The sequence below is a fragment of the Rissa tridactyla genome, chromosome 6 (genome assembly GCF_028500815.1).
Source record: "Rissa tridactyla isolate bRisTri1 chromosome 6, bRisTri1.patW.cur.20221130, whole genome shotgun sequence".
NCBI classification, from domain to species: Eukaryota; Metazoa; Chordata; class Aves; order Charadriiformes; family Laridae; genus Rissa; species Rissa tridactyla.
In genome coordinates, this window is record NC_071471.1 from 67,608,316 (window position 1) to 67,633,568 (window position 25,253).

Genomic DNA, 25,253 nt, shown 5'->3' on the forward strand with positions numbered 1-25,253 from the left:
TAAATGTATATAAGTGATTTATATATTATTTATTTTCTTGGATTTTTGGTTGGTTGGTTTCATTCTGGCAGTTTGGTAATTCCTAGTGAGCTAGTAATTTCTAGTGAGCTACATTACTTGCTTCCAGGTTTACCAATAAATGAAATGAGTTTTGGATTGTGGAGAGCAGATGCGCTTTCTCCTCAGATATGAAACTGTAATTTTTTAGATTTTGCAAGATTCAAGTAGAATAAGATGTTTTAAAGACAAAGTTACATTTTGGAGAACTGTTCAGTGCTGTGTTGTATACAGCAAGATCAATGGTATATAGTTTTGGATCATTTTTCCTAATTGCTGCACAGGAAGTGTGTGGATTTTAACCAAAGAGCTCAGCCATTCCTAAATTTACCTCTGTTGATTGATCGTATCATGTTTTTTCTGTTCTAATTGTTTGTCCTCTGTGGGACATTGATGTTGCAGATCCAGACCCAGTTCAGGAGCTGATTTATGATTTAAGAAGTCAGTGCGATGCAATCAGGGTAACAAAAACAGTTCGACCCTTCAGTATGGTGTGTTGCCCAGTAAATGAGAATTCTGCAGCTCTCATAGTCAGTGATGGCAGGGTAATGATCTGGGAATTAAAATCCAGTATTTCTGGCAGAAATGTGCGTAACAGGTAATAGGATTTATTTTTCTTATTGAAGTTTCGATCTGTTACATTTACAAGTGGCGTGTAGTATTTAATTATATTCTAAAAGCAACAGTGATGTCCTTGTGTGTATGGTAGTGTTACGTGCGGTACGTGTGTATGGATGAAAGGAAGAGGAACAAAATATATCATCCACCTAGGTTAGTTCCCTGGCTTTGGGGAAGTGAAGGAACTCTATTTACCCTTCTTTCTTTAAAAAAATAATTCCATACTAAGTGGTTGGAATAAGGAAACAAAAGATAAGAATGAATATTCACATTATTTTGGGGGAACATTTTATTCTCATTTGGCTTTCTTCAGACTATATAATTTCCTTCAGGAATGAGTTTCTCTTTCGATCACCTGAAAGGACTGCAAAATGAGTCCGGAAAGGACTACATTTTTAGTAGGGGAAAGGTTTTTTGGTTTTTTTTTCTGCTGCATTAGTGTGAATTTGACACAGAGCAATATGAGGCTGCACAGCAGGTGGCTGGAATATGGTGGTATAAATAATATTTTTATGTACAAAGCCTTTAGAGTTTTAGATTTTGAGCAGTCTCTAAAAATACTGTATGAAGTAGTATAGTTCTTTAAACATTCAGTGTATTAAGGTCGTTCTGCTGCAATAAACCTTTGAAGTGCTATTGAATGAAATAAATAACTTACTGCTATGAAAGAAATTCAGAATTCTTAGTACACTTTTAGATGTTGAAAGTACCAGATTTTCAACATAGATCCTTTTGTTGCTTATCAATGATTTAATGTTTTTATTCTTTGGGATCTCAAAAATACCGTTAGGTGTATTTTTTGTGATGCATATCCAAGAGAGCTGTTTAGGATCCGCATGTTGCTGGGTTTTACTTCTTGGATTCTTAGGGTCATTTCTAAAACATTGATTTTTGTCATGATTTTATAACCAGGAAAAAATGTAATAATAATACGTAATAATAATATTAGAACCACTGAGCGTGGAGGATTCTGGACAGGGTTGGATTGTTCTGGAAACTAAAGCATATTTCTAGTTGGCACAGAGTCTTTAATGGATTTTGAAGGAGTCTTCCTCCATTAGCTCTTGATCTTGCTGGATTTTATGGTCTTAATTAAAATTTGAATTCGAAGTCTGTTAAAGTGAGATTTTTAAAGAAAAAAGGCTTTGTACGTGCCTTAAATCACGTTTTTGCATACAGCTAAGTGCATCCAGTAGTCATTGGTCTTTGCTTATGACATAGACCTGTCCTCGGCACAGCCAGAAACAATTGCTCAGGCCGCAGGGTCCCTTTTAGATGGAGGTTGCTCTGGTGCCCAGTAACAGTCGTTGGGGAAAAAATAACACCAAAACCTGATGCAGAGATACCTCCCAAGACTGTAAACGTAGGTATTGCTCTGAGTTTCTGTTGTAGCTTTGTATACGCAGAAGCGATCCTGTTTCATATGTTTGTGCTTCGGTTACGGGTTTTGTCATCTGGAAGCTATATAAGAAGTTTATATTCCCAAGTTTGGGAATCCGTTCTTAAATGTCAAAATATTTACAACTGATCCTTAGCTGTATTCATTAACACAGCTCTACATATTAATACACAATGTATTTAAAAGCTTCCATTCGATGCTGAGGTAGACTTCAGAACAAGGGATGCATTTGTCACTTTTTCTGTTATATACAAACATCTTTGTAAGGAAGCTAAAGGTTATTTTAAATTTTGTACATTTTTCTGTGCATTATCTCCCGGTACCGTTGTTCATGGAAGTCGATGTCGGGAATAATCTCAAAATATTCTGCAAGTAATACGTGGTAGGAATACTGAAAAAGCAACCTGGGGAAAAAGCAAAATCAAGGACCTAAGTCAACAGGTGAGCCAGTTTGTATTAAGAACTTGTTTTCATTTCTTTTACAGCAGTTCAAGTGCATCACCTTTGTATTCCCCAGTCTCGTTCTGTGGAATTCCAGTAGGAGCATTCCAAAATAAACTTCCAGACCTCTCATTAGACAACATGATTGGTAAGAATTTCTTTCACTAGTATTATTACTGCTACTCATTTCTAGAATTTTTGAATCATCGTACATCTTAGCTTATTTGAGAACTACATGTGTTAGAATTATTTTCTAGGCAATTCAATTAGTAATTCTGAAAGAAAATAATTTTATTTGCTAAAGAAATTATCAAATTAATCTTTTCTAGGATTTTATGTTGAGGACCAATGTTCAAAGTCCATTGTCACTGAGGAAAAAAAAAAAATTTAAAATAGAATTTGGCCAAAACCCCTCCATTTTTTAAAAGTAGTCTTAAGCAGATGGAGACAATTTAAACTACCTTGAATTCTGGAAGAAGACTGAAATGGTTGCACTTACTTTTTTTCCCCTATTTCTTCCCCTCCTTTTTTTTTTTTCCTTCTTAGCATTAGGAAAAAAAAGCTAGTATTGGACAAATTACCAGTTTTCTGGTAAACCAGTGCAGTCTTCTAAAAAGTTTTATCATACAGAGTTCAGCAGGAAGCAATGCCTCTTTAAATACACATTGCTAATACGTGTGATAGTTTATTTCTGATTTTTATTTTATAAACTCCTGTGTCTGATAACTTTCTGTAACATCTCAAGCAAACAAGAGCTTTAATTTTTAGCAGGACAAGGCACAGTTGCTGGAGAAGAGCAATTAAAAGGTTCTTTCCTGCAAGAAGTGCACCTCAAATTTCTGCTGACTGGACTTCTTTCAGGACTTCCTTTGCCTCCATTTGTTATCCGCATGTGCCCACCTCTTACAACAAAAAATATTAATCAGTATGAGCCAATCCTTGCTGTTGGTAAGTATCTTGAATAGTTTATTGGTTGCTCTGAAAAGAATATGTTCTAGATTAAATACAAATATAGTTACTAATAGAGAAAAAATTCTATTTTTTGATCCTGTGTTACTAATCACAAATAGCGACCCTTGTATTAGTTTGCATCCATAATACTGTTTGGATTCTTTTTTTCCTGCTTTGGGTTTAAGTCATTCTACCTGAAAAATTGCCATGTATTGGCAAGTTTATATTTATCCTTTCATTTCCTATGATGTTGGTCCATTGATACACTCAGCATTTTACATGCTGTTCTTCTAAGTATCAATAAATATGAACTTCTGCAGCAACCACATTTCTAAAATAAGTAAACGAACTTAACAGAGATTGTACTTTTGTTCTCACGTAAGCACCTAAAAAATACACTGAAGCACATTATTTTTCCAGAATCTATTCTGTCTTATTACAAATGTGGTTAAACTCATCTAGATATTAGAATAGTTGCCAGTGAGCACCTGAATTATTAACTCCGAGTTCTCCCGGTTTAAGTCTGATTTTTCTGGCATGCTTTTTCAGACCACATCAGGGATTTCACAGCGTACCCAGACAGGCTGCTCTCTTTCTCTGCAGCCAACGGACTGGAACAGTAGACACAGAGATGCTGTAATTCAAAGATTGTAGTAGGTTGTAAAATTAGACCTCCTAATTTGGGTTGTTCAAACGTGCTCTTGATATATTTAAGATAGCAGTTGATTGTGGGCTGCTCTGTCAAGGCTGGGCCTGTCGCAAGTCAGACTTGGGAGATTTTTGTTATTCTTAAGGTTGCCTGTGCTGTAGAGCCATCTTAGGTTTTTGGATGGGACGAGGGACTATTGTCCCTCGTCAGGTGGATGGTGAATGTTACGCAGGAGGAGCCTACAAAGAGAATCTCGCTCTAGTAATGAAAACACCATAATAACACATGTATGTATGTGTGCAGTTCTCTTGGTACTCCTATTATTACTGAGCTAAAAGTACCATCAATAGTTCTGCTCTAAAATGTAGGCGAGCTGTCATTACATGATGTGATGCTACTAAATGTAACTTTTGATTTTATATAATCTGTAGCTGTTAAATAGGTGAAATGTCAAAATTAGGAAACCAATAGGTAGGTACAAAGTGCATTTACAGCAAGGTCTGCAGCGTTCGAGGCTTAAGCTACCTGAATGGCTGTTTAGGTATCCATTGTTGTATTTGATAAAGTATAAAGGAAAAAGAGAAGAAAAAGTAAGTCTTCCCAGTGTCTAATAGAAAATTGTAACTTTCAGTGTTTCAGAAGGTGTTTGATCTAATTGAAGCTAATAGCCACTAAGTTATTGATTTGTAGTTTGAAAGAGGTCATTATTTCAGGGATGAGAAAGCAGAATTGCTTTAATGATTTGGTAAAATCTACCCATGATTCTCCCATGGGGTTAGTGGGTAACAGTTAATACTCTTCCTTGAGGCATTTACTCATCTTGAGTAATCAAAACAAAAAGAAACATTCCTTTCTCCTGCAACTGGGTATGTTGTGGAAATGCAAGAAGAATGAACCGATTTTCTGCAGGGTCTGCAAATAGGTTCAGGAAAATGTCTTGATCCAGATGGATTTCACTGGTTGCAGAGAACCTTGGAGGGTTTAATATTCAGGATTTAAGCACTAGAAATCAAAATACCTTTTCTAAAATTATAAAATACAATAGTTACAGATGGAAAAAAGGGAAAAAAAAAAGAGAGAAATAAATCCTGAATTTCCCTAAAGTGTGGAAGAGAAGAATAAAACTGATCTATGTATTTTTTTTTTTAATCACTTTTTATAGGTACAAGTAATGGCTCTGTCCTGGTGTTTCATCTTACAAGTGGACTCTTACACAAAGAGTTAAGCATCCATTCCTGTGAAGTCAAGTAAGATTTTAATTTTAATTCCTACTATAAGCCTTCTGGGAGATAAATACCAAAACATCTAACTAACGTTGTACCAGCAGTGTGGGTGTCTTGTTTCATTGTTAATGACACTCAAGAAAATTGCCTGCTGAGCAGTCTACCCTAACCATGTTTTTGCTACGTAGAAGCAGTAGCGCACTGACAAAATTAGAATGAAACTTCTATTGAACTAAATATTTGAATTTTATCCATGCCTGCTAATATAGGATATGTATCAACTACTTCCAGGTTTTTTAGTGTATTATAGTACGAAGAAGTCTTTCTAGTACAAAAATCTTTATTACGGTGCCTTATTTATATAACTGTTGTGACTCGCAGATTTTATCCTTTGAAATAGTTCTGTTTTGTATGCCAGGTTGTATTTCCTTTGCTCCCTTGGGGCTGAAATTGCTAATGAGACAGTTCTAGACTTCAGTGAAGTCAAAATTTTTAATTTTATCTTTAAAAGATTTTATAGACTGAATAGAGGACTCAGTATTTATCCATCCTAAGTAAGGAACAGAGTAAGTTTTAAAGTTGTTACTGTGTGTTTGTGTGTCCACAATGGCATAACTTTTTGCGTAACTAATGGCAAAGATACTCAAGATGGTGCTTGCTGGATATTCCAGACAGATGGAAAATAAAGCATGGAAAATGAAACATTTCCTTTTAGCAGTAATAGTAGTGAAAATTTATATCAGAGTTGTGGCATGAAGCCCCAGGCTAAGATCTTAGTCTTACTGTTCATGCAAAAAAAGGTAAGAAAAGTACAGGTGGCTGAGAATAGGTAGCTCTAAGAATTCATTATGTAAACCTGCTTTGAATCTAACACCAAAATCACATAAGTATATTTACATTTGTGCTATGATTAGTAGGCATTATAAGATTAGAATTCCCCTTTCTGTTCTAAACTATTTGAGCTTTTTATTTCATACCATTAACTACTTACAAAATTATTTTCATTTTATGTTCTGTTATGCAGCACAAGAAAATAATGTGGTTTTTTTCTTATTAAGGTGATTATAGAATTCAAAATACAAACCACTGCTAACATTTCACAAATTAAAGAAACTAGAAAAATGAAGGTGGGTAGACAGGAGGAAATACGCTTTTGAAAAAAAATATTTCTTTAGCTTTTATTCAGGCTTCATGTGTTATCAGAAGTACTGTTACTTTGGGCTTTTCACTTTGCAAAGGTTTTGACACTTTTTAAAAACTTCAAGAATACATTGCTTTGCTAGGAACTGTCCTTGCACAAATGGTATTTTTAGAACAAAAAATGATTGTGAATTTTGTTTAGTCATGAGCTGTTCTCTAGGTAAGTCTTTTAAATATTTGTTTTAATTTCCTCAGTCCCACTCTTAATGGTCTGAGTGACTTTCTACATAATTTTTAGAAGTTCAAGGGAATGCTTTAAGCAATGTAGAATAAGCCACAGGGATATTTTTTTTTGTTAATTAATGTTGATGGAATGTAACAGTTTTTCTTTCGGTGGGAGTTCTTGCTTTACCTCTAAAATGTAGGTAGATTGGATAATGCCCCTATTTCAGTTTTATCTGAAAATACACCTTCAGGGAACACCATTATTTAAGTACGTAATTGAGATACTCTGAAATTGTAACTCAAGGCGAGCAGAGTTTTCAGTGCCAGTTTGAGAAGCAAATGTAATAAAACTATTGTCTTTGGAATGGCAACCGTCCTTTACAATCAGCTGTGCTAAAATAACGGCCACTGAGTTGTCTAGGTGCTAGCAACTGACTTCTTTTTTTTTTTTGAGATTAAAGTGTCGTTTTATAGAAGCTGCATATGTAGTCACATGCTGATTTATTTTTTTTTTTAAATATTATTGTTAAACTTTGCAGTTCTGTATTGTGATAAGTAGGGTGAATTGTTTTTCTGTCCTCCGTTTAAGGTAGTTCATACTCCTGAGCAACCTTGAATATTCATTTTTTCCATGATTATTACTTAGCTGTTTCACTATTTGTTTAGAATTATGTGAGTAAATACCTTTCCTTTGAGTTTGGTGTTTGTTAGGAGACCAAGGCAAGAAGCAGCAGAAATGCTTCAGAGCACAGAAAGGAAAAGTCAATCAGGCTACTGGTAGGAGCGTAAGTGAGGGAAAAAACAGCGGGAGAGCAGAGCGTGTGTGCTGGCTGAAAGCACCTGTGAGCGGGAAGTCAGACTTCCTTCCTTCAGGGTACAGAGAAATAAAATTACTTCTTAGTGCTAAGAAATAACTAAGCCTGATACCTGTTCCATCTTCTAAGCGGAGCAATCTAAGCTGGTAAGGTAGGAAATGATAATACATCTTCAAGGCAGAAGAGAATGTATTCAAGGCATGTAAATAAAATGCCTGTGATGTAACTTCTAGTTCAGTGAAAGTGGCGCGATGCCTTTCGCTGCTACTGTTGCTTATTGTGATAGATAAGTGTGGCTAGAGCTCTGCTTCTCATTCGTTTTTGCTGAAGTTTAGCAAGTTCAAGGTTGCAACAGCTTTAATTTTTAAAATTAAAATCTCACTGACTGTAACAAGAATGTGTATGGCCTGCAGGCAAAACTGGGAAATTACTGCATTACATCCAAGTTTTAGCAGCTGAATTTAAGCTGACTCCCCTTTGGGAAGCTGCTTTGCAAACATTCATCACCTCCTTCAAAAAAACTTTCCTCGCGTAGAGGAAGATGAATGAAAAATACCTTCTGCTTCTGTCATGCAGGTGTTGGTGTGCTAGATTTATTTCTGTGCGTTAGTAAATACGCGTTGTCTGACAAGCGTAAGCAGTCTTGCAATGAAATCCTGTGTCTATGGAATTGAATTCTGAAGTCTCCATTATAGGATGTACAATTATCTTGGATGTCCCATGTTCGGCACTCAATTCTAATTTCTTTTCCTTAACCTTCCCCTTCTTAAAAAGAAAAAACTTGTTCCGTTACTAACGTTCACTTTGGACATGTAGACCATACAAATACTTTTGAAGTACAAGGAAAATTCTTTTTAAATATTAAAATTTAAAGCTGAGATTGTGTTTTGATAATATGGTTGAGACTTTAATAGTCTTCTTTAAGGTATGGTTTTATTTCCAATCTCTCCTTTTCTTATAATTCTTATAATTAGTTTTAGTAGCAGCTGCCTTGTCATAAAGTCACAACAATCCATTCCCAACTGGAAAAGTAATTTGTGGTTTTTTTCCACTTCAGTACTCTCTGTAATTTGTTTGCATTGGAAACATTAATCAAAACAACTGAATCTTACCCCTGAGACAAGTTGGATGTATAGGATCCCTGAATTTCATATTTTAAAAGAATGGATGTAGTCTAACAAATAGTTTACAGCTGAATGGAACCCTTAATTCTAGTAGACAAAGTTGTCTTTTATTAGGAAATTGTGCAAATGGAGGTATTTCAGTAGGGAAGACATTACTTGTTTCCTTCATTAAATCTTGAACCACTGTCTTCAGATTCTCAATTTCCATGTATGACAATAACAAAAAAATATATTGTTTCAGGTGCAAGCAGTTAGTAAGCTAAGGTTCCCTTTTGATTATGAGTGTCTTGGGATTCTGTAGATTTTTATTGGTATTGACAGACGGCCAGCCGGCAGCGAAGTAAAAGGGCTTGTCCTGTTAAATCTGAGCTGATGAAAGAAGTATAGGAAATGCCTCAGGTCTTTGGACGAGAATGGTGAATAACTGCTGGCAATAACAATGCATTATGAAAATTCTGGACTTTTTCCAAAAAACACAGTAGAATAATAGATAAAAATTAGAAAGGTGTCAGAACTCGTATTTCTTCCATTTCAGAAAGCTCCCTGCATTTATGACCCTTCGGAGACTTGCAATGTTGCACGTTATTACAATTGTAGGTTTCTATTCAATCATTCCTGTAATGTTTCGATTAATAATTGAATACTATGCATTTTGATTGAAGTTATTGGTTGAACTTTCATAGGTCCTGGTGGGAAAAGCTCTGGGTCCTGAATTTTTAACTTTACTTGAGGACATAAGAATAAAGTTTCCCATTCTTTTTAAAGGTTGAACTAAAAAATAAAGCTGGTAGTAACTTGCATGTGCAGAACATTATGGGAGTGCTTTTTGCTTTCAGCCATCTACGTTGCATTTAGGAAACTTGTACTTGATACAACGTGAGTTGGATTTACTGACAGTAAATCATAAATGCTGTTATTTGTCTTTCTCGTATTTCGCATATGTCCTTGCAAGACAGGCCATGATTTTACAGTTGATGTAACAGGAGACTTAGTTGTGCTGGGAATAGTTCTTAATTAATCTGTGTTTGAAGGATTTGAGGAAAATCTAAATCCTTTTATCTGTGTTAAAATGAACTTGGGCGTATGTATGTATTAGAACAGTCTCAATTTTCTTTTAGATTAGTTCTTAGATTTATTTCACAGATAAAGCACACCGCTATTTTTGCTGGCACAAAGTCTGTGTGGGAAATGGGGCCGGGGAGGACTATCTCATTTTGGAACAGTACCACCTAGTGCTGCTTTCTGTCCTCTTGTGGCCTGTGGTATAGCTCAGGAGTTTGCTTAGAATCCATGGGTGCTGACTGTATGTTATATATACTGTAACTTTCCATCCTTGCAATGTTTCAAGATGTGGTTTGTGGCTGCCTTGGCGTGATCCAAAAGAGCAAAAAATAAATAAATTGGTTTTTTGGTTCTTTTATCGTAGGTTTTGAAATCTCTTCAGGGCCTCTCTTATTTTATCATCTTTGTTTCTCATCTCTCTGGACTGAAAGAATCATGTCTCCCCACCTTGCTATCCATACAAATATTTTTCTCTTTCTTTATGCTGGCAAATTTGAGTTATTTGATTGCTCTTCCCATCCGGTAAATCACTGATTTAATGAGAGCAGTGATTTTAGTCCACTGTAGTGCTGAATATCCGTGAGGGATTTTTGCAGAAGTTACCAGCGTTTCTAATTGAAATTTTTGTTTTAACCAAACAAGAACTGGTGCAGTCTGAAAAGAAAGCTGTTCTTTAATTTAATTTGGTAACTTTATATTTACATTATAGTTGTAAATGCGTAGCTTTTTTTTTATGCTTAAATATAGTGTTTCCATGAGATGTAGAAAATTACTTCTGTGCTTTTTTCAAATTGAAGAATATGCATGAAAAAAAATTATTGTGCTTCAGTCCAGGCTATTTTCTAGCCATTTGAATATTTCAGCCTAATGTGCTCCATGTCCTCCCTTCCGATGCCAGGGGAATTGAATGGATAAGCTTGACTGGGTTTATTTCCTTTGCCACATCAACGCCTAACAATCTGGGGCTGGTGAGGAATGAGCTGCAGCTGGTGGACCTACCAACAGGTTAGTATTTCCTGGGAAACTTCTACGAGCGGCTGACAGATTTGCTGGGGAGCGACAGACATAAGTTCAAGTTCTTACTACTACTTTTTTTTCCTTCTGTTGTCATGATAAAGTAAAATAATAAGTAGGAATTTTAACTGGTTCTGTTCTTCCGTCCTTGTGAAGCCGCATGTTTTCCATCTGGTGCTCTACAGACTTGAAACACCGCCTTTGCAAAGGTGTCTGTGGCTTGGACTTCTTAAAAGAGTGAATATGTGTCAGCAGGAGGTTTAGAAGCATTCACGCAGCATGGGTAGTAGTGCTGTATTTTGGTCAAAAAATGAATATATTTCCAAATGTGTTTTGTCATAGCCTATAGTTCCATGTGCACCTGAAACAGTGTTGAACCATTTATTGTGGTTTCTATCAGCAGCAGGTAATATTTCAAGGTAGGCCAGGCGCGTGGCCGGAATTTGAGTGTATGAATGTAAAAAGCATACTTTAATAAAAAAAGGATATTTTTATGAAGAATTGGAAGGGTAAAAAAATAAATAACTTTTAAAAATATACAGTTGATAGCAAAACAGTCAGATTGTCTTTTTCAACCACAAGCCTTATAATGGATGACAAATATATTTGTGATAGAGTTCTATATTTGCACAATACCAGGAGGTACAATTTGGAAGACTAGACAGCCCAAAATAGGAAGCACTTCAATAATTCTAAACTATTTTAGAATGGGAAAACCTGGAGCTATTTAGTTTCTAATTGAAGAGCCTAGGTCTCTTAACACGTGGCTAATTCTGAATTGCTTTATGGAGCATAAAGTGATTTATTTTTTTTTAGTTATTTTTATTAAGCTTATGGAAAAGATTCAATTTTTGTATTTACAGGTGCTGCATAAAGAGGCTATTCTTTTAACATAAAAATATCTTAATTTTTTTTCTGATAATGTCTTTTGTTCGTTTGTTTAAAATCAAAACAGAAGATACATGCTTTGTAAAATTAATTTCATGTAAAGTGGTATTTTGATTTTTCGTTCAGCTTGTAAATCAGCAGTGAAACATTTATAAATGTAAGTGATAAAAGGTTTAGTATTTCTGCAGCCAACTGCGTTCCAAGTAAATGTGAATACCTGACACCTTAGCATATGTTTTGCTTAAAAAAAAGTTACTTTTCCCCTTCTAAAACTTACAAGAAAGGCACAGCTACTGCACTGATCGTTGGGTCTTCCATCGCTAATTAGCCCAACTTTCTATCTTAGTTTTAGGAAGGCTGTGCTGATTTGTATTTACTTCATGAACACTTTGACAGAATTCTCATTTATGTTTCTGAACAACAAGAAGAAAGAAAATTCCGGTGGTGTTTGATCACTAGTGAAGAAAATAGAGCTGGAAGGTTTCCTGCAGGGTGGCCTCTGACATGAGAGCTCTAAATAGTATTGTTGATAACTAGATTTATTCACATAATTGGCATAAGATGAGTAATTTAGAAGTCTGAAAACTTTGAATTTTCCTTGAAAGGTAAGGAGAGTGAAATTTGCATGGGAGATGGTATGATACCCTGATGTTTTTTATTATTTATTTTAGTGATATGTATAATGCCTTTAATTCTGCAACACTTCCTACAGGTGAGTCAAAATTTTGTTGGGGATAAGATTATAAATTCTTAGGACTTTTCAGCAGTGTCCATTCTTTTAGACAGAGAGAAAGAATGGCTCTGCGAAATGCAGAATGAGTTAGTCCTTCAGCATGGAAATGCTTTCAGTTTATGGCAGAGTTAATTTATCTTACAAAACCTGAAATCTACTCATTGATTTCTTCCTTGGGGAATTGAGTATATCTCATTGGCTTTCAGTGGAAAATAATAACTCTTTGAACTCTCTCTATATATTTACATAATGCTGATTATGCATCAGTTTCAGTAGTTGTGCTCTGGAAGCCAGTCAGGTATTACATTAGACAAGTTTACATTATATTTAGTCCCTTGAAACGCATTAAAACTGCGACAGTGACAAGAGTTATGTACGATAGGCCAGATTACTTGGAAATGTTCTATTTTAGTTTGTAAACTAAACTGTTTGTTTCTATCTTTGTACTTAGTATAGTAACTATTTCTGTTTTCGCCCATGTCGTTTTTGTGTTCCAGGCAGGAGCATCGCATTTCGTGGGGAGCGAGGCAATGACGAGCCAGCTATTGAAATGATAAAGGTGTCTCATTTGAAGTGAGTAGATTAGCCTTGGGAAGTGTATAAATTTTACTGTACTGTGTGAAGATCCTCATGACTTAATAAAAATAATAGAAATTGCAGGCAAAAACACTCCAGAGAGTATAGAAAAATGTGCAACAGCAACAGGGGAAAAAAATACTCTAGAATATTAGTTCAGAGTACAAAAGCTGTGGATGTTTCTGTCGTTGACTTTGTCACTTCAGGATCCAAACACATTGCAAGGTCAGTCATTAATATTTCAGTTCTTTTAAGGATTGTGTTCACTGATTGGACATTTTGATAATATTAGGGAGAATAAAAGTGCTGAACAATTTTTTTCAACTTTGATTTTGTTATGAGTTAATCCCTGTTCTGAAACTTAAACCTCATTTAAAACTAGAGGATGGGCATTAAAGGTGGGATGATTTTTCACGTTTATTACTTTTTCTAAGTATGTATTTCACACCTTTATAATAATTATCTACTGGAAGACCAGATGTGAGGTATAGTTTGAGAATCTTAGAATTGTAGGATGGTTTGGACTGGAAGGGACCTTAAAAGTCATCTAGTTCCAGACCCCTGCCATGGGCAGGAGACACCTCCCACTGGACCAGGTTGCCCGAAGCCTCATCCAGCCTGGCCTTGAACACCCTCAGAGTAAAGAATTTCTTGCTAATATCTAATCTAAATCTCCCCTCTTTCAGTTTAAAACTGTTACCCCTCGTTGCTCCACTCCCCAGTAGAGAGTCCCTCCCCATCTTTCCTGTAGGCTCCCATTGAGTATTGGAAGGAGCTATAAGAAGTCGGCTGATAAACGATGAAATTGTTTTACCATCAAATCCTGCTTATTTTGAGATCAGGCCTGTGACAGGAAACCCTGGTCTTCATAGTGTCAAGAATAATAACAGTAGTACTGTGTGAGATCACTTTGCTTTCCTGGGTAAATGAAATTAACGTAGTGTTGAACTTAATAAGGCATTGTCTCTAAATTTTAAAAGTTTTTTTCTTTACAGTGGAGGATAAAAGTTAATGTTCTCTAGCTCGCATAGGAATATTTTCGGAAGTATGTATGTGTTCCAGAGAATTTGGAAGAGTTCAAGCACGTAATGGTCTTATTAATACATTAAAAATTAAGAACAGCCGTAGGCTTAGATGAAGAGACTAGAATGTTACGTGAGAACGAGAATGGATAGTTCATTTGAATAGAGATTAATGCAGGTGAAGAGCGCATAGAGCTGCAGAGCCTCTCTGGATTTGCAAGTAACCTGTGAAAAGTGAGGGACTGAAGGTATTTTATTCCTCTAGCTCCACAGATGAAAGGTCTGAAGACATGAGTGACAAGTGCTTTAGCGTAAGAGGATTTTATGTTCATTTATCACTGGATTAGGGAAGTGGCATGCGTCTGGAGTAAATAAAGAAAAAATCTATCCAACCTACAGTCTTGGTGTGTCTTTCTGCTATCTTGTGCAGTCATCGACATGGGCTGCATATGGCTAAATTAGAGGTACTGCTGCTTTCGCTGAACTCCTTCCCTTGTCTCCTTTACAGTAATTGAGCAGTACCACCTGACAGAAATTTCTAATTCTTTTAGCTTTGAAGGAGGACTCTTTTTCAGGCTCTCTTTTGTACCTCAACGACTCAAGGAAATCACAAGCTTCAGAGTGGGATTTGAGCCAAATCAATTTACTCCACTTCCTCTTAGTTTTTGACGGTTTCCAGAGCGCTGATATGAACAACACATGTGAATTAAAATGCTCAAATTAAAATTGAGTGATTACTTTTGATGTAGGAAATTCTTATTTGTTTTAGGCAGTATCTAGCTGTAGTATTTAAAGACAAACCACTGGAGATCTGGGATGTCAGAACATGCACTCTGCTCAGAGAAATGTCTAAAAACTTCCCTACAGCAACAGCTTTGGTAAGGAATAAAATCTATTACTTACTGTTTATTAAATGTAATATGTTGAGACAGTATAAAAATCTATGAACAATTTTGTGGCAAAACGTTACTGAATCTGTAGGGTACAGATAAGTGCTTTCGCTCTTCTGTTTTCATCTGTCATCAAATAGAAGCAAGTAAAAAGGAGGTAGCGGTGTAAAGATCTGGTTGGCTCCTTGGGTGATGGAGGGAGGCGTCGTAGAAAGCAATCTTCATTGAAATCATTATAACTAACAGAAAAGTCCCCAGTAAATTCGGGGAGCAAACATTTGTCTCTTCCATTTTTCCTGGACAATTTTTCACAGGAGTGGTCACCTTCTCATAACTTAAAAAGCCTGAGGAAGAAGCAGTTGGCAGCCCGGGAGGCCATGGCCCGACAGACGGTTGCGTCAGATACTGAAGTCAGCAGCGTAGAGTCTTCTGTTATCAGGTATTTCTCATTCTGATTTAATGCTGTTCTGCATCAGCTGATGTTTTTCCACCATGCACCATTTTGTTCTATAGAACAGGGTATTTTGGACCTGATTCTTGAGTATATACCAGGAAAACAACTTTCTGGGCCTCCCTTTAGGTTTTAGGTGTGGATCTTTGATTGACTGCTGAAGGAAAGACGCAGTATACCTCTTTCTCTCAGGTGTGTCTGTAGCAGTCCATTAGTTACCTGCTTCTTGAAGTAAAACTTATTTGCCCCCGAACGATTCCACAAGTATATAAATGATTTAAACGTTGTTTCTGGTAAATTGTTTTGAAGGAAGTACACATTTTTGTGCTGCCTCTGTGCATTAGTTAGGGAAAATTAGCCTCACGATTCTAATTTCAAGAAAGAAATACTTGTGTCTCACTGTGTTCTCTTTAAAGCTTGTTACAGGAAGCCGAAAGCAAATCGGAGCTGAGCCAGAACATTTCTGCCAGAGAGCACTTTGTGTTTACAGGTGCTGATGGGCAGGTTTATCATCTCACAGTAGAAGGAAACACAGTAAAAGACAGTGCAAGAATTCCTCCTGATGTGAGTTCCAGTTTTCTATATCATAGAATCATAGGGTTGGAAGGAACCTCTGGAGATCATCTAGTCCAACCACCCTGCCAGAGCAGGGTCATTAAAGCTTTAGTTTTTTTTCTAAGCTACGATTGCCAGAAAAGAAAATCAGGGATATGCATTGTAGTGGCAAGTGGTCATTAACGCAGTAGTTTGAAATTCGAAATAAAAGTTCCAACTTCAAAAACGGTAGCAATTTTCTTTTCACATTCTTATAGTTTTTATACTGAAAACAGTGTTGAAATAAATTATCTTTTTACAAGTTAGAATCTTCATGGGCCCTGACTTGCTTTCTGAACAAATTACATGAAATACTTTTAAGAATTTTAGTAAAGAGTATACAAAAAGCTTGAACGACAGAGAGGGTGCTATTGAAACAAGTTTATGCGCTGTTAATGGATTTTATCTTATCATAAGGAGGACTTGAGTGGGCCAGAGCACTCTTTTGTCAGTTTTAAGTTTGGGTTTTTTCCAGTTACTCGGAAGAGCAATCTTTCTTTTTTTAGTTATTCTTGAAGGCTTTGATAAATTGAACTTACAAAGAGGAATTCTTCTATTTTTTTTGTTTCCTACGTTAGTATATGCTAGCATTGTGTTTAACGAGGTGTGGCATGTTGGTATTTTCCTTGCAACAAGAGACAGAGAAGTGATTTCCGTTGCCTTAAACCCAAAATTTCTTACAAGGAGATTTCTTTTGAAGCGTCTTGAAGCAAATATGACTGACTTGATAAATGCTTATATTCAATAGAATTGGTTTTGTTTTGACTGAGCAGAATTTGGTCTATCGTCTCATACAATAGTTAAATTAAATACTAATGGTGAAATGTTTGTTCCTGTGTTTGGCTCTATTAATCACAAAATTTTATTCCGCTTCTTACATATTTCCAGGGAAGTATGGGTAGCATTACATGTATTGCCTGGAAAGGGGATATCCTGGTTCTTGGAGATGTTGATGGAAATTTAAACTTCTGGGATTTGAAAGCTAGAGTATCCAGGTATGAACGCAAATGAAGTCAGAGATAACAAGTGTTAGAATGTTTTTCCCCGCCTTCATTTTTGTTCATCTTTGTAGGAGTTTGGGGAGAAAAATGGATGTATGTTGAAGTAAAACTTAAGAAAATGCCTACTGTATTACAGTCCTCTACGTTTCATTTTTTGTGTTTCTGCAATGTTCATGGAAAGAATTTAACTACCCACAGTATTAGATATAGAAGGATTGATATTAATCTTGTACTTTTCTTAGGGGGATTCCTACACACCGAAGCTGGGTGAAAAAGATACGTTTTGCCCCAGGGAAAGGAAATCAAAAACTTCTTGCAATGTACAATGATGGAGCAGAAATTTGGGATTCAAAAGAGGTCAGTGTCTGTTGTTTTGATATTGTGCTTCTTTGCAAAATACACATATTACTTCTGAAAATCAGGACGAGTCAGGCATTAAGTTTTATTCAGTCATGATTTCTTTCTGACAGTTGTATAATAACATTATATGTCTTTTTTCAGAAGGCTTTTAGTTCCTATAAAGCATTTTTAAGCTGTCGTCAATGAAAAGTACCTTTCGCTCATAAAGCTGACAGTGTCTCTGAGATGCTCTTTGTCATTCTCTTGTAATGTTTTTGAGGCAGATGTTGAAAATTTAAGGGGGAATCTTCAATCTTGGAATTTAATCTGTGGACAAGAGAATATTTTTACTACAAGTTTCTTAACATCTGTGCATATTCAAGAGCGTGTATTCTTCAGTGCATGGATTTAATTTGTTAGGGAATACCCAAAATCTAGACACTTGTTAATTAACGTTGTCTAGCTTCTCATCTTATTCAAAAATTCTGTAGTAATGTTCACAAATCATCTGGGGCTTGCTTCACAGGTCTTTCAGGGGATTATAGTACCATGGGGAAGGAAAGATAATTGTACTGGTTTAACTTAGCCCCCAGAGGAAGTTCAGGTTATGAGGGTATGGAACAAGAATTTTATTTTTTTTTCCTGTGTAGTTTGTAGTGAGCACCGGTTCTAAACTCAGACGGTTAATTTGAGCAACGTGAAACTCTCCATTGATGGTAAGAGTTGGACAGCAGATACGACCAACAACCATGAATTATGTAGGCAGAGTAGAATATTATACCATGAATCCTGTTATCTGTATAATCCATTCCTTAGAACTTCACCTTTGCCTACAACCAGTTATCCAGTATCTCCACATTTTTCTCTAACTCTCCCAGTGCTAAGAGTAATCGTGCTCTCGAGCTGTTGCATCTTACATCTCTCTAACTCCATGCTTTGCTCTAGAACAAGTGAAAGGAGACAGCGGAATGTTGATTGCAGTGGAGGTTTTGTTAATATTTCCTTATATTAACAATTGTAATGTTCTGTGATGCTACAGAAGGGTTACGAAATGTCTAACTACTGACCTGTGGTTAAATGTGCGGTTTAGAAGGGTTTGTTTATCTGTGTGTCCCATAATGTTACGGTAATAGTGTGTCTAAATGTATTTCTAGACAAGTTCAGTATTTATCAAGATAGTATGTGTTGATGAAGAGCATGAGTTAATTAATGAGAACCTCACTTCTGCCTTGAGGCTCGTATGATAGATCAGGGATTGGAATTAAAGAGGGAATGTAAATTTCCACCAGTTTACCATGGAAATTTTATGTCAGAAAAGGTAACAAAAAGACAGCTGTACAGCTGTGCTCAGAAGGATCTTTTCTCAGCTCTCAATGGGGAAAAAGTATTGTTTCAGAGCAACCATGTGCCCTACTCCAAGGTTTCTAAATTCCCTACTCTCCAGAAAAGACCATCATTAAAATGATTTATGATTAACTTACTTCACCTTTTATTGCAAATTTTCTGGTATGCCTCATGGGCGTGTGACAGAGTCTTACACCGTGTGATGGAGAGCCTACTAAAAATGAAAAATAACTCAACTTTTCAAGGTACAAATGGTGAGCAGTTTAAGAAGTGGAAGAAACGTCAACTTCCGAATCCTGGATGTGGACTGGTGCACTTCAGACAAAGTGGTCTTGGCGTCAGATGATGGGTGCATTAGAGTTCTAGAGTTGTCCATGAAACCATCGTGTTTTAGAATGGATGAACAGGACTTAATAGGTACGTTGTTTTCCTTTTTGCGATTGACTGCTAGATATTTCATTTTGACAGCGGACCATAAAAATGTTCAGCACTTCTATTAGAACAGAGGATTGTCCTATGTAGGGGATTTGGTGTCCCTAGAGTGATTTTCATAGATGCAGATAAATTTTCTAGGCTTAGGGCATATGGGTAGGTTTTTTTTATACAAGCTTAACCTTATAAAGAAACTATACTTTTTACTATCTTAATTGGAATATAAATTAGCAAAATAAGAGCTTTTTGTACAGATGTCTAGCGAGTTGGCCTAAAAAGCGTCAGCACATCAGTTGGGTATCAGTACCTATACCACTGAAATTCATTACATGATTTTGAAACGTTTATTATAAATGGATGAAAATGTCTTTTCTGGTATTTCCAGATATCAAAGGCAGTTTGTAGACCAATTCATTGCTCTTGAAAGTAGATTTCCCACTGAACGCTAAAATAGCAGTGTTGATGTTCTTTGACTTTTTTTTGCTGTATGTTTAAGAAGGGAATTTAAATATTTAACTATTTCAATAGTTAACTAAGCTTTTTTTTTTATTATTTTTATTTCATTACAAGTGTTCCCAATGTAGCTACTTTTGTTTTGATCTCTTTGGTCAATCCTCCCTTTACTCATACAGTTCCCTTAAAAATGTAGATTCTGACTAAGACATATTTAATAAACAACATGGGGATGTCAGGAGCTGTGGTGTGGGCTGTTTAAGGAAAAACATATTTTATTGCAGCTATTTTTACTATCAAATGAATGTTCCAAAGCCAAGCAGACTGAAATTAGGATACGCCAGGGTTAAGGTGGCTGTGATTTAGGTGTCCTTCTGCCTCTACGCTGTGATAATCTTGGAATTACAAAATCACGTTTACAAGATTCCTACATCATTCAGTGCAGGGAACTGCTGGATATTTAATGATGTAGCTGGCTGGTGCTTGTTTTGCCCCTAAGCCACTGGGTAGCCTGTCATCCAAACCTTGTACTGAATGCAGACTTACTGACTTGTAAATTTGTATGACAACAGGTAGTACTATAATTTTCATCTTATTTCTTTGCAGATGTAGGCGTGTATTAAACTTGACAACATCCTTTTGGGGTGAGGGATATTAATCCTTGTATTATACTGTAGAAACTATGATTGCAAAGGAAAACTAAAACATCCGTTGTGGTACATTTTGGTATAGCTGTACCTATTTCCCACTATGTCCTTGTAGTAGCAATAATCAGCTCTACTTAATGCCACTGTAGTGTATTCCAGGAGCCTATGGCTAAATTCAATATAGAATGTCCTGAAATTCTCATTTGGGCATGGTTGATAACCCTGTACCTTCTATGAAATGTTTTTGCTTGAGTGTAAAGATAAGCTTTTATGTCGAGTAACCCATGCTGTGTATATGAAAAGACTGTGATTTATGATTTTTCTTCTGGTGCTTGCAAACAAGGTGATACATTTTATGGTTACTGAACAGAGCATTATTGCACATTAGCTACTCACAATGAATCTCTTCCTTTTGTTTCAGAACCTGCATGGTGTCCCTATCTGCTTGCTCCAAGGGCTTCATTAGCTTTAAAAGCATTCTTGTTGCATCAGCCGTGGAATGAGAAATATTCTCTAGATATTATAAACACGTAAGGAGAAATATATATCTTTATATAAAATTATTTTTTTTTAATTCCTACGCCTTTTATTAGTCTGTGCAAGTAACTGTTAGATATATAGGTTTCCTCAGTCTTTGGGACAGCCAAAAAGATAATAGCTTCACTATTTATTACTAAAAGTAACAAATAGAAAAAGCTTTAAGGTGAAGTATTTTATTTCTTTTGACTTTCTGTAGCTCTTGGCTATTGAAAACCCCTGTTTACTTTAAGGTACTGGCAATATATTTTTATGTCATTTACAGGTTATATTACTTCAGAGGACAACTCTGTGTGTTCTCTTTGTTCAAGAAGTTAAAGTAAGAATAGTCAGAGTTGATTCCTAAATTTTAATTGAAATTGATCTTCTAATGATAGCCTAATGGGTATGTCTTTACTTCTAGTGAGCCATACTTCACATCACACTGGGAGCACCTTTCTGTATCCTTTATTGTGTTTGCATACTGTTGGTGATCACGTGATAATGGGCTAGGCATTGTCATTTTTTATTCATTTCAAGGTTAATGAATAAAAGAAAAATGCGATAAGAAGGATTGGTGGCAATGACTGAGGTTGAGAGAAAGCAGAACCAGTCTTTCATTACTATTTCGGAACTAGTAACTGGACAAAGAATTTTGTATGAATGGCTTACCATAGGAAAGATTGTTTCTATATATGTTGTTGAGTTTTTCTACTACCAGTAATACTCTTCCATTTCAGGGAATTCTGTCATTTTGCTAATATACAAAACAGTTTCCTTTTTTTTTTCTTTTTTTTTTTAAATCCAGTGATTATCCAGAGAATGAAAATATTAAAAACCTTCTTCAAGAGCAGTTGAATTCATTGTCCAAGTAAGAGTTTTCCTACTGATATTTGAGTAAGCTAATGAATTCAGAGAAAGCAAAAATCCTGAAATTTGTGTCAGTTCACAACTTAATGAAGAAAGAATTCTTTTTGCCTCTCTAAAGATAGGCTTGAGTAGTGACAGCTTTTATTTTAAACACAGTTAATTTTTATTTTTATGCAGTTCCTAAGGGTGATGCTTTATTCATTTTATTGAAGATTTTACATCTTTATTTCTATTTTTTCAAATTAAAAATTAACCATGATGCAATCTCAAAAATACGTTTTTAAATAAGCAAACTATCTCAAAGTAGTTGGTTAAATACTGACTCTTCAGTCAAAATGTACTGTTCTGACCATATAAAGTCTGATGGAAGTCAGTATTGAATTTTTAACGTTGACTTAATAGCGACTAACAACTAGAGATTTAAAGATAGTGATTAGGTTAGTATATAATTTGTAATGGAGCAGTGAGCATTCATAATTTTTTTGGGCAATACTTGTCAGTGATGTATGGTTCTTTCATGTTCATCCAGATTTTGATGTTCCATTTAAACTATGAAAATTATATTTGAAGCTAGTAAACAGAAGTTTTTCCATTTTCCATCTTTCATTTAGTAGGATGGAAGAGATAACAGAGTATTTTTATCCAGTCTGAAACATATGTAGAAAACCTAAATTTATGCATGTAGACCTCTTTGCTATGACACTACGTAGTTGCAAAATTATTTGTAATTGAATTAATCTTGTAATTTGTAGAATCACTACAGACTAATTTATAGCTTGGTCTACACCCTTGTGGTTGTTGCCTTTATTACAAGAAGAAGGAGTTCTTGACAGACGCGCTGCTTGTATTTAAACTGGTAGGGTGACATGCTCCTTGAGATCAATTATATTTGAAATTATATATACTTCCTGTTGTAATTGTTTTGATAGATGCATTTTTTTTCAGTTCAGAAGAGAAACTGTGTATTTCTTGTTTTGATTGTTTTTAATTTGTAGGTGACATATCCTATTTGTGTTCAAAAACAAACCAAAAAAATTTGCACAGTATTTTACAAATTATTTATGGCTTTCTCTTTTTGCAGTGACATAAAGAAACTTTTGCTTGATCCGGATTTTACTCTCTTGCAAAGATGTCTCCTGGTTGCCAGGTAGTAGAGATTCAGATAACTATATCAAAGGTTTCCTAATAAAATCTTGATCCTGTTAATGCATTCGAATGTGTTGAATTTTAAGTACTCAACTAATTGTCCTTTAACTCAGCACAATTCCTAAGGTACTTTGTTATCAGAGTGTTTTCAGGACTGAGAATGGAAATGTTACCTTACTGAAACAGTTTTGTTTGTTTGGTGGGTATAGAGAACTTTCTTCAGTCTTGGTGGTACCTGCATAAATGCAGTTCTGCTAACTACATTGTATTTGGTTGCCCAGTGCCCAAAAACGTAATTCAGAACTTCAAGCACACAATAGATTACATGCAAACAAGGGAGGGCTTGTTTTTTATTTCAAACGTATTTGTTCTGGGGTGGTAGTCTACTTAAACTCTAGCTAATTTTAGTCTCTCTATATTCAGAGGTGCTTTTCAACTTAGTAACTTTCTTGTAGTTGAAAGAGGATATTAGTGATTAAGTGTAAAATAATAATGAAATCAATTTCCACATATTTATATGTTGAACAGTTACTGAGTTTAATTGCTGTTGTTACAATCTTCTGGCCAATTTGTTTAGCTTGCTTATTGCCATTCCTTGATCTTTTCTTGTAGTTTGTCCCACTGATAACTGAAAGTACTTGTGGTGCCCACAATAATGTGTGGTCTTTGTAAAAAGATATTTTAAATGTGCGCTATTTTCATGTGACGTGAAAAAATACAAACATATTTCACATCCTGCTTTGTGTCTTCTCAGACTGTATGGGGATGAATCAGAACTGCATTTCTGGACTATTGCTGCCCACTATTTGCACAGCTTATCCCAGGAAAAGCCTGCAAAACCAACAGACACGGCTATCCTTCAAGAACAGTTGGTTAATCCCTTGGATATATGCTATGACATACTGTGTGAAAATTATTACTTCCAGGTATTTCAAGGAGTTCAAAAATATATTTAATAAGAATGTCCTCAGCACAATAAACGCTCAGCATTGTAACCTTATTATCTTATAGCTTTTCACTAGACTTATTTCACTTTTATTAGTAATACACCACTCTGGATTAAATCACTCCCTATTGCTTAAAAATAGGGGGTGTTCCAAAAACTCTCAAAATACTTCCATATCTTTTAAAGGCTTTGGTTTATTTCTTATGGTTCATCTTACATTTAAAATATTTTTCCTTCTTCGTGCAGAAATTCCAACTTGAAAGGGTAAATCTCCAGGAAGTGAAGAGATCAACGTATGATCATACCAGGAAATGTGCTGATCAGCTTCTTCTCTTGGGCCAGGTTTGTGGGTAATATTTGAATTTTTTATTCTTCTTCCCTGTCCGTTTTATGTATATATCCTAGTCAAGTAAAGTTTTGCTTAACTCATACGTGTTGTTTCATACTTTTGTTCAGCCAGGGGATAGTTTTTGCTGTGTTTGTATGTTATTACACTGCAGGCTCCGTGTAATGACATGGTATATGGTAATGTTTGGTATTACCTGCTTCAGACTATTTCATTTTCGTAGGAACCCTATAAAAACCTTTCTTTCTATCTTGTGATTAGAAAAGAAAAATTACATTTTGAGTTTCACAGAAATAACTAAAACTTAACATCTTTGGGATAACTCAGTCTGCACCTAGTGCTCTCATTTTAGGTAACAAAGGATGTACCTAAGCTTCTGGCAGATCTGTTCTGAGCAGTGAGACACTGTACAGAGCTGCTCACTGAGACCCTGATAAGAATATTGTTGCATTTGTATGGTACATATCACGAGCAGTTCCATACCAATGCGGTTGTGCTGCATTTCCAAAAATAGCTTTGGTGTTACTAGCTCGAACTTCGGTGATTTCTATGCTACCGTGCATTTGGGCATGTCAACAAATGTTATCAGTAAAAGATGCCAGAAATGTTTATTCTTAAGATGGTCTGAGTAAAATGCCAGTTTATAGAAGTTAAAAGATACTAGTTTATTGAATTGCTGTATTTTAATATGTATTTAATGTGGCTTTTCATTATTTTCAGTAATTATCTAAGCCATCAGCTTGATCGACCACACTACGTTGACCTCTCTAAAAGTTAGGCACCTCATTTTAGTAAGAGGCAGCGATGACGTGCCTGCAGTCATTCATTCAATTCGGAGACAGGTGTCTGCAGCCGGTGTAATGAGCCCCACTGGTTAGGTGCTCAGCTGTAGCTAACATTTTAAATGGGTGAATTCTACCTTTGTTTTAAAATATCAAGTATTAAATCAGTCCTTGACATCCTGGCCAGTTTCTGCATCTTCACAATTTTGTTTCTTCTCTGCTTATTTTAAATTAGCATAGAATCATAAAAATGCTTCTCTTCATTTTATAACTCCGCAAAAGATTGTGTAAACAAGGAAATGAATATTCTGAATTAAATTTTTCATTGGCCTCTTCTAGAATGTTAGTCTGTGATTAAACATTATAATCATGATGTGCGTTGAAATGCCAGCCTTACTAAGGATGTTTTATTGAAATAGAATCTTAATTATTACTATGCTGGTAAATATCATTGTGGTCTGTTTTAGCATAACTTTCATTGTTATTTGTTCCATGTCTTAAAAAGGGTAAAAATATAAAGACTTTTGTTTAAAAGTGAGTATGTTGTGGTCAAAGTTGT

At 35.6% G+C, this 25,253-nt stretch overlaps 1 protein-coding gene across 5 annotated transcripts in view; it reads left to right on the forward strand.

The window, feature by feature from the left end:
- Nucleotides 1-25,253, forward strand: part of WDR11 (WD repeat domain 11) — a 45,315-nt gene that overhangs the window by 13,552 nt on the left and 6,510 nt on the right. Inside the window, exons 8-24 of one of the 5 annotated variants that reach the window (XM_054206316.1) lie at nt 460-655; nt 2,563-2,663; nt 3,284-3,463; nt 5,278-5,362; nt 10,603-10,709; nt 12,837-12,912; nt 14,707-14,815; nt 15,142-15,266; nt 15,695-15,842; nt 16,761-16,867; nt 17,116-17,230; nt 18,802-18,973; nt 20,510-20,618; nt 21,413-21,475; nt 22,556-22,621; nt 23,375-23,546; nt 23,813-23,908. In XM_054206316.1, the coding sequence (XP_054062291.1) occupies nt 460-655; nt 2,563-2,663; nt 3,284-3,463; nt 5,278-5,362; nt 10,603-10,709; nt 12,837-12,912; nt 14,707-14,815; nt 15,142-15,266; nt 15,695-15,842; nt 16,761-16,867; nt 17,116-17,230; nt 18,802-18,973; nt 20,510-20,618; nt 21,413-21,475; nt 22,556-22,621; nt 23,375-23,546; nt 23,813-23,908 (2,027 nt within the window). Of the gene's footprint in view, nt 1-459; nt 656-2,559; nt 2,664-3,283; nt 3,464-5,277; nt 5,363-10,602; nt 10,710-12,836; nt 12,913-14,706; nt 14,816-15,141; nt 15,267-15,694; nt 15,843-16,760; nt 16,868-17,115; nt 17,231-18,801; nt 18,974-20,509; nt 20,619-21,412; nt 21,476-22,555; nt 22,622-23,374; nt 23,547-23,812; nt 23,913-25,253 lie in introns of all 5 variants that reach the window. The other 4 variants (XM_054206317.1, XM_054206315.1, XM_054206314.1 and 1 more) reach the window with 4 other exon arrangements.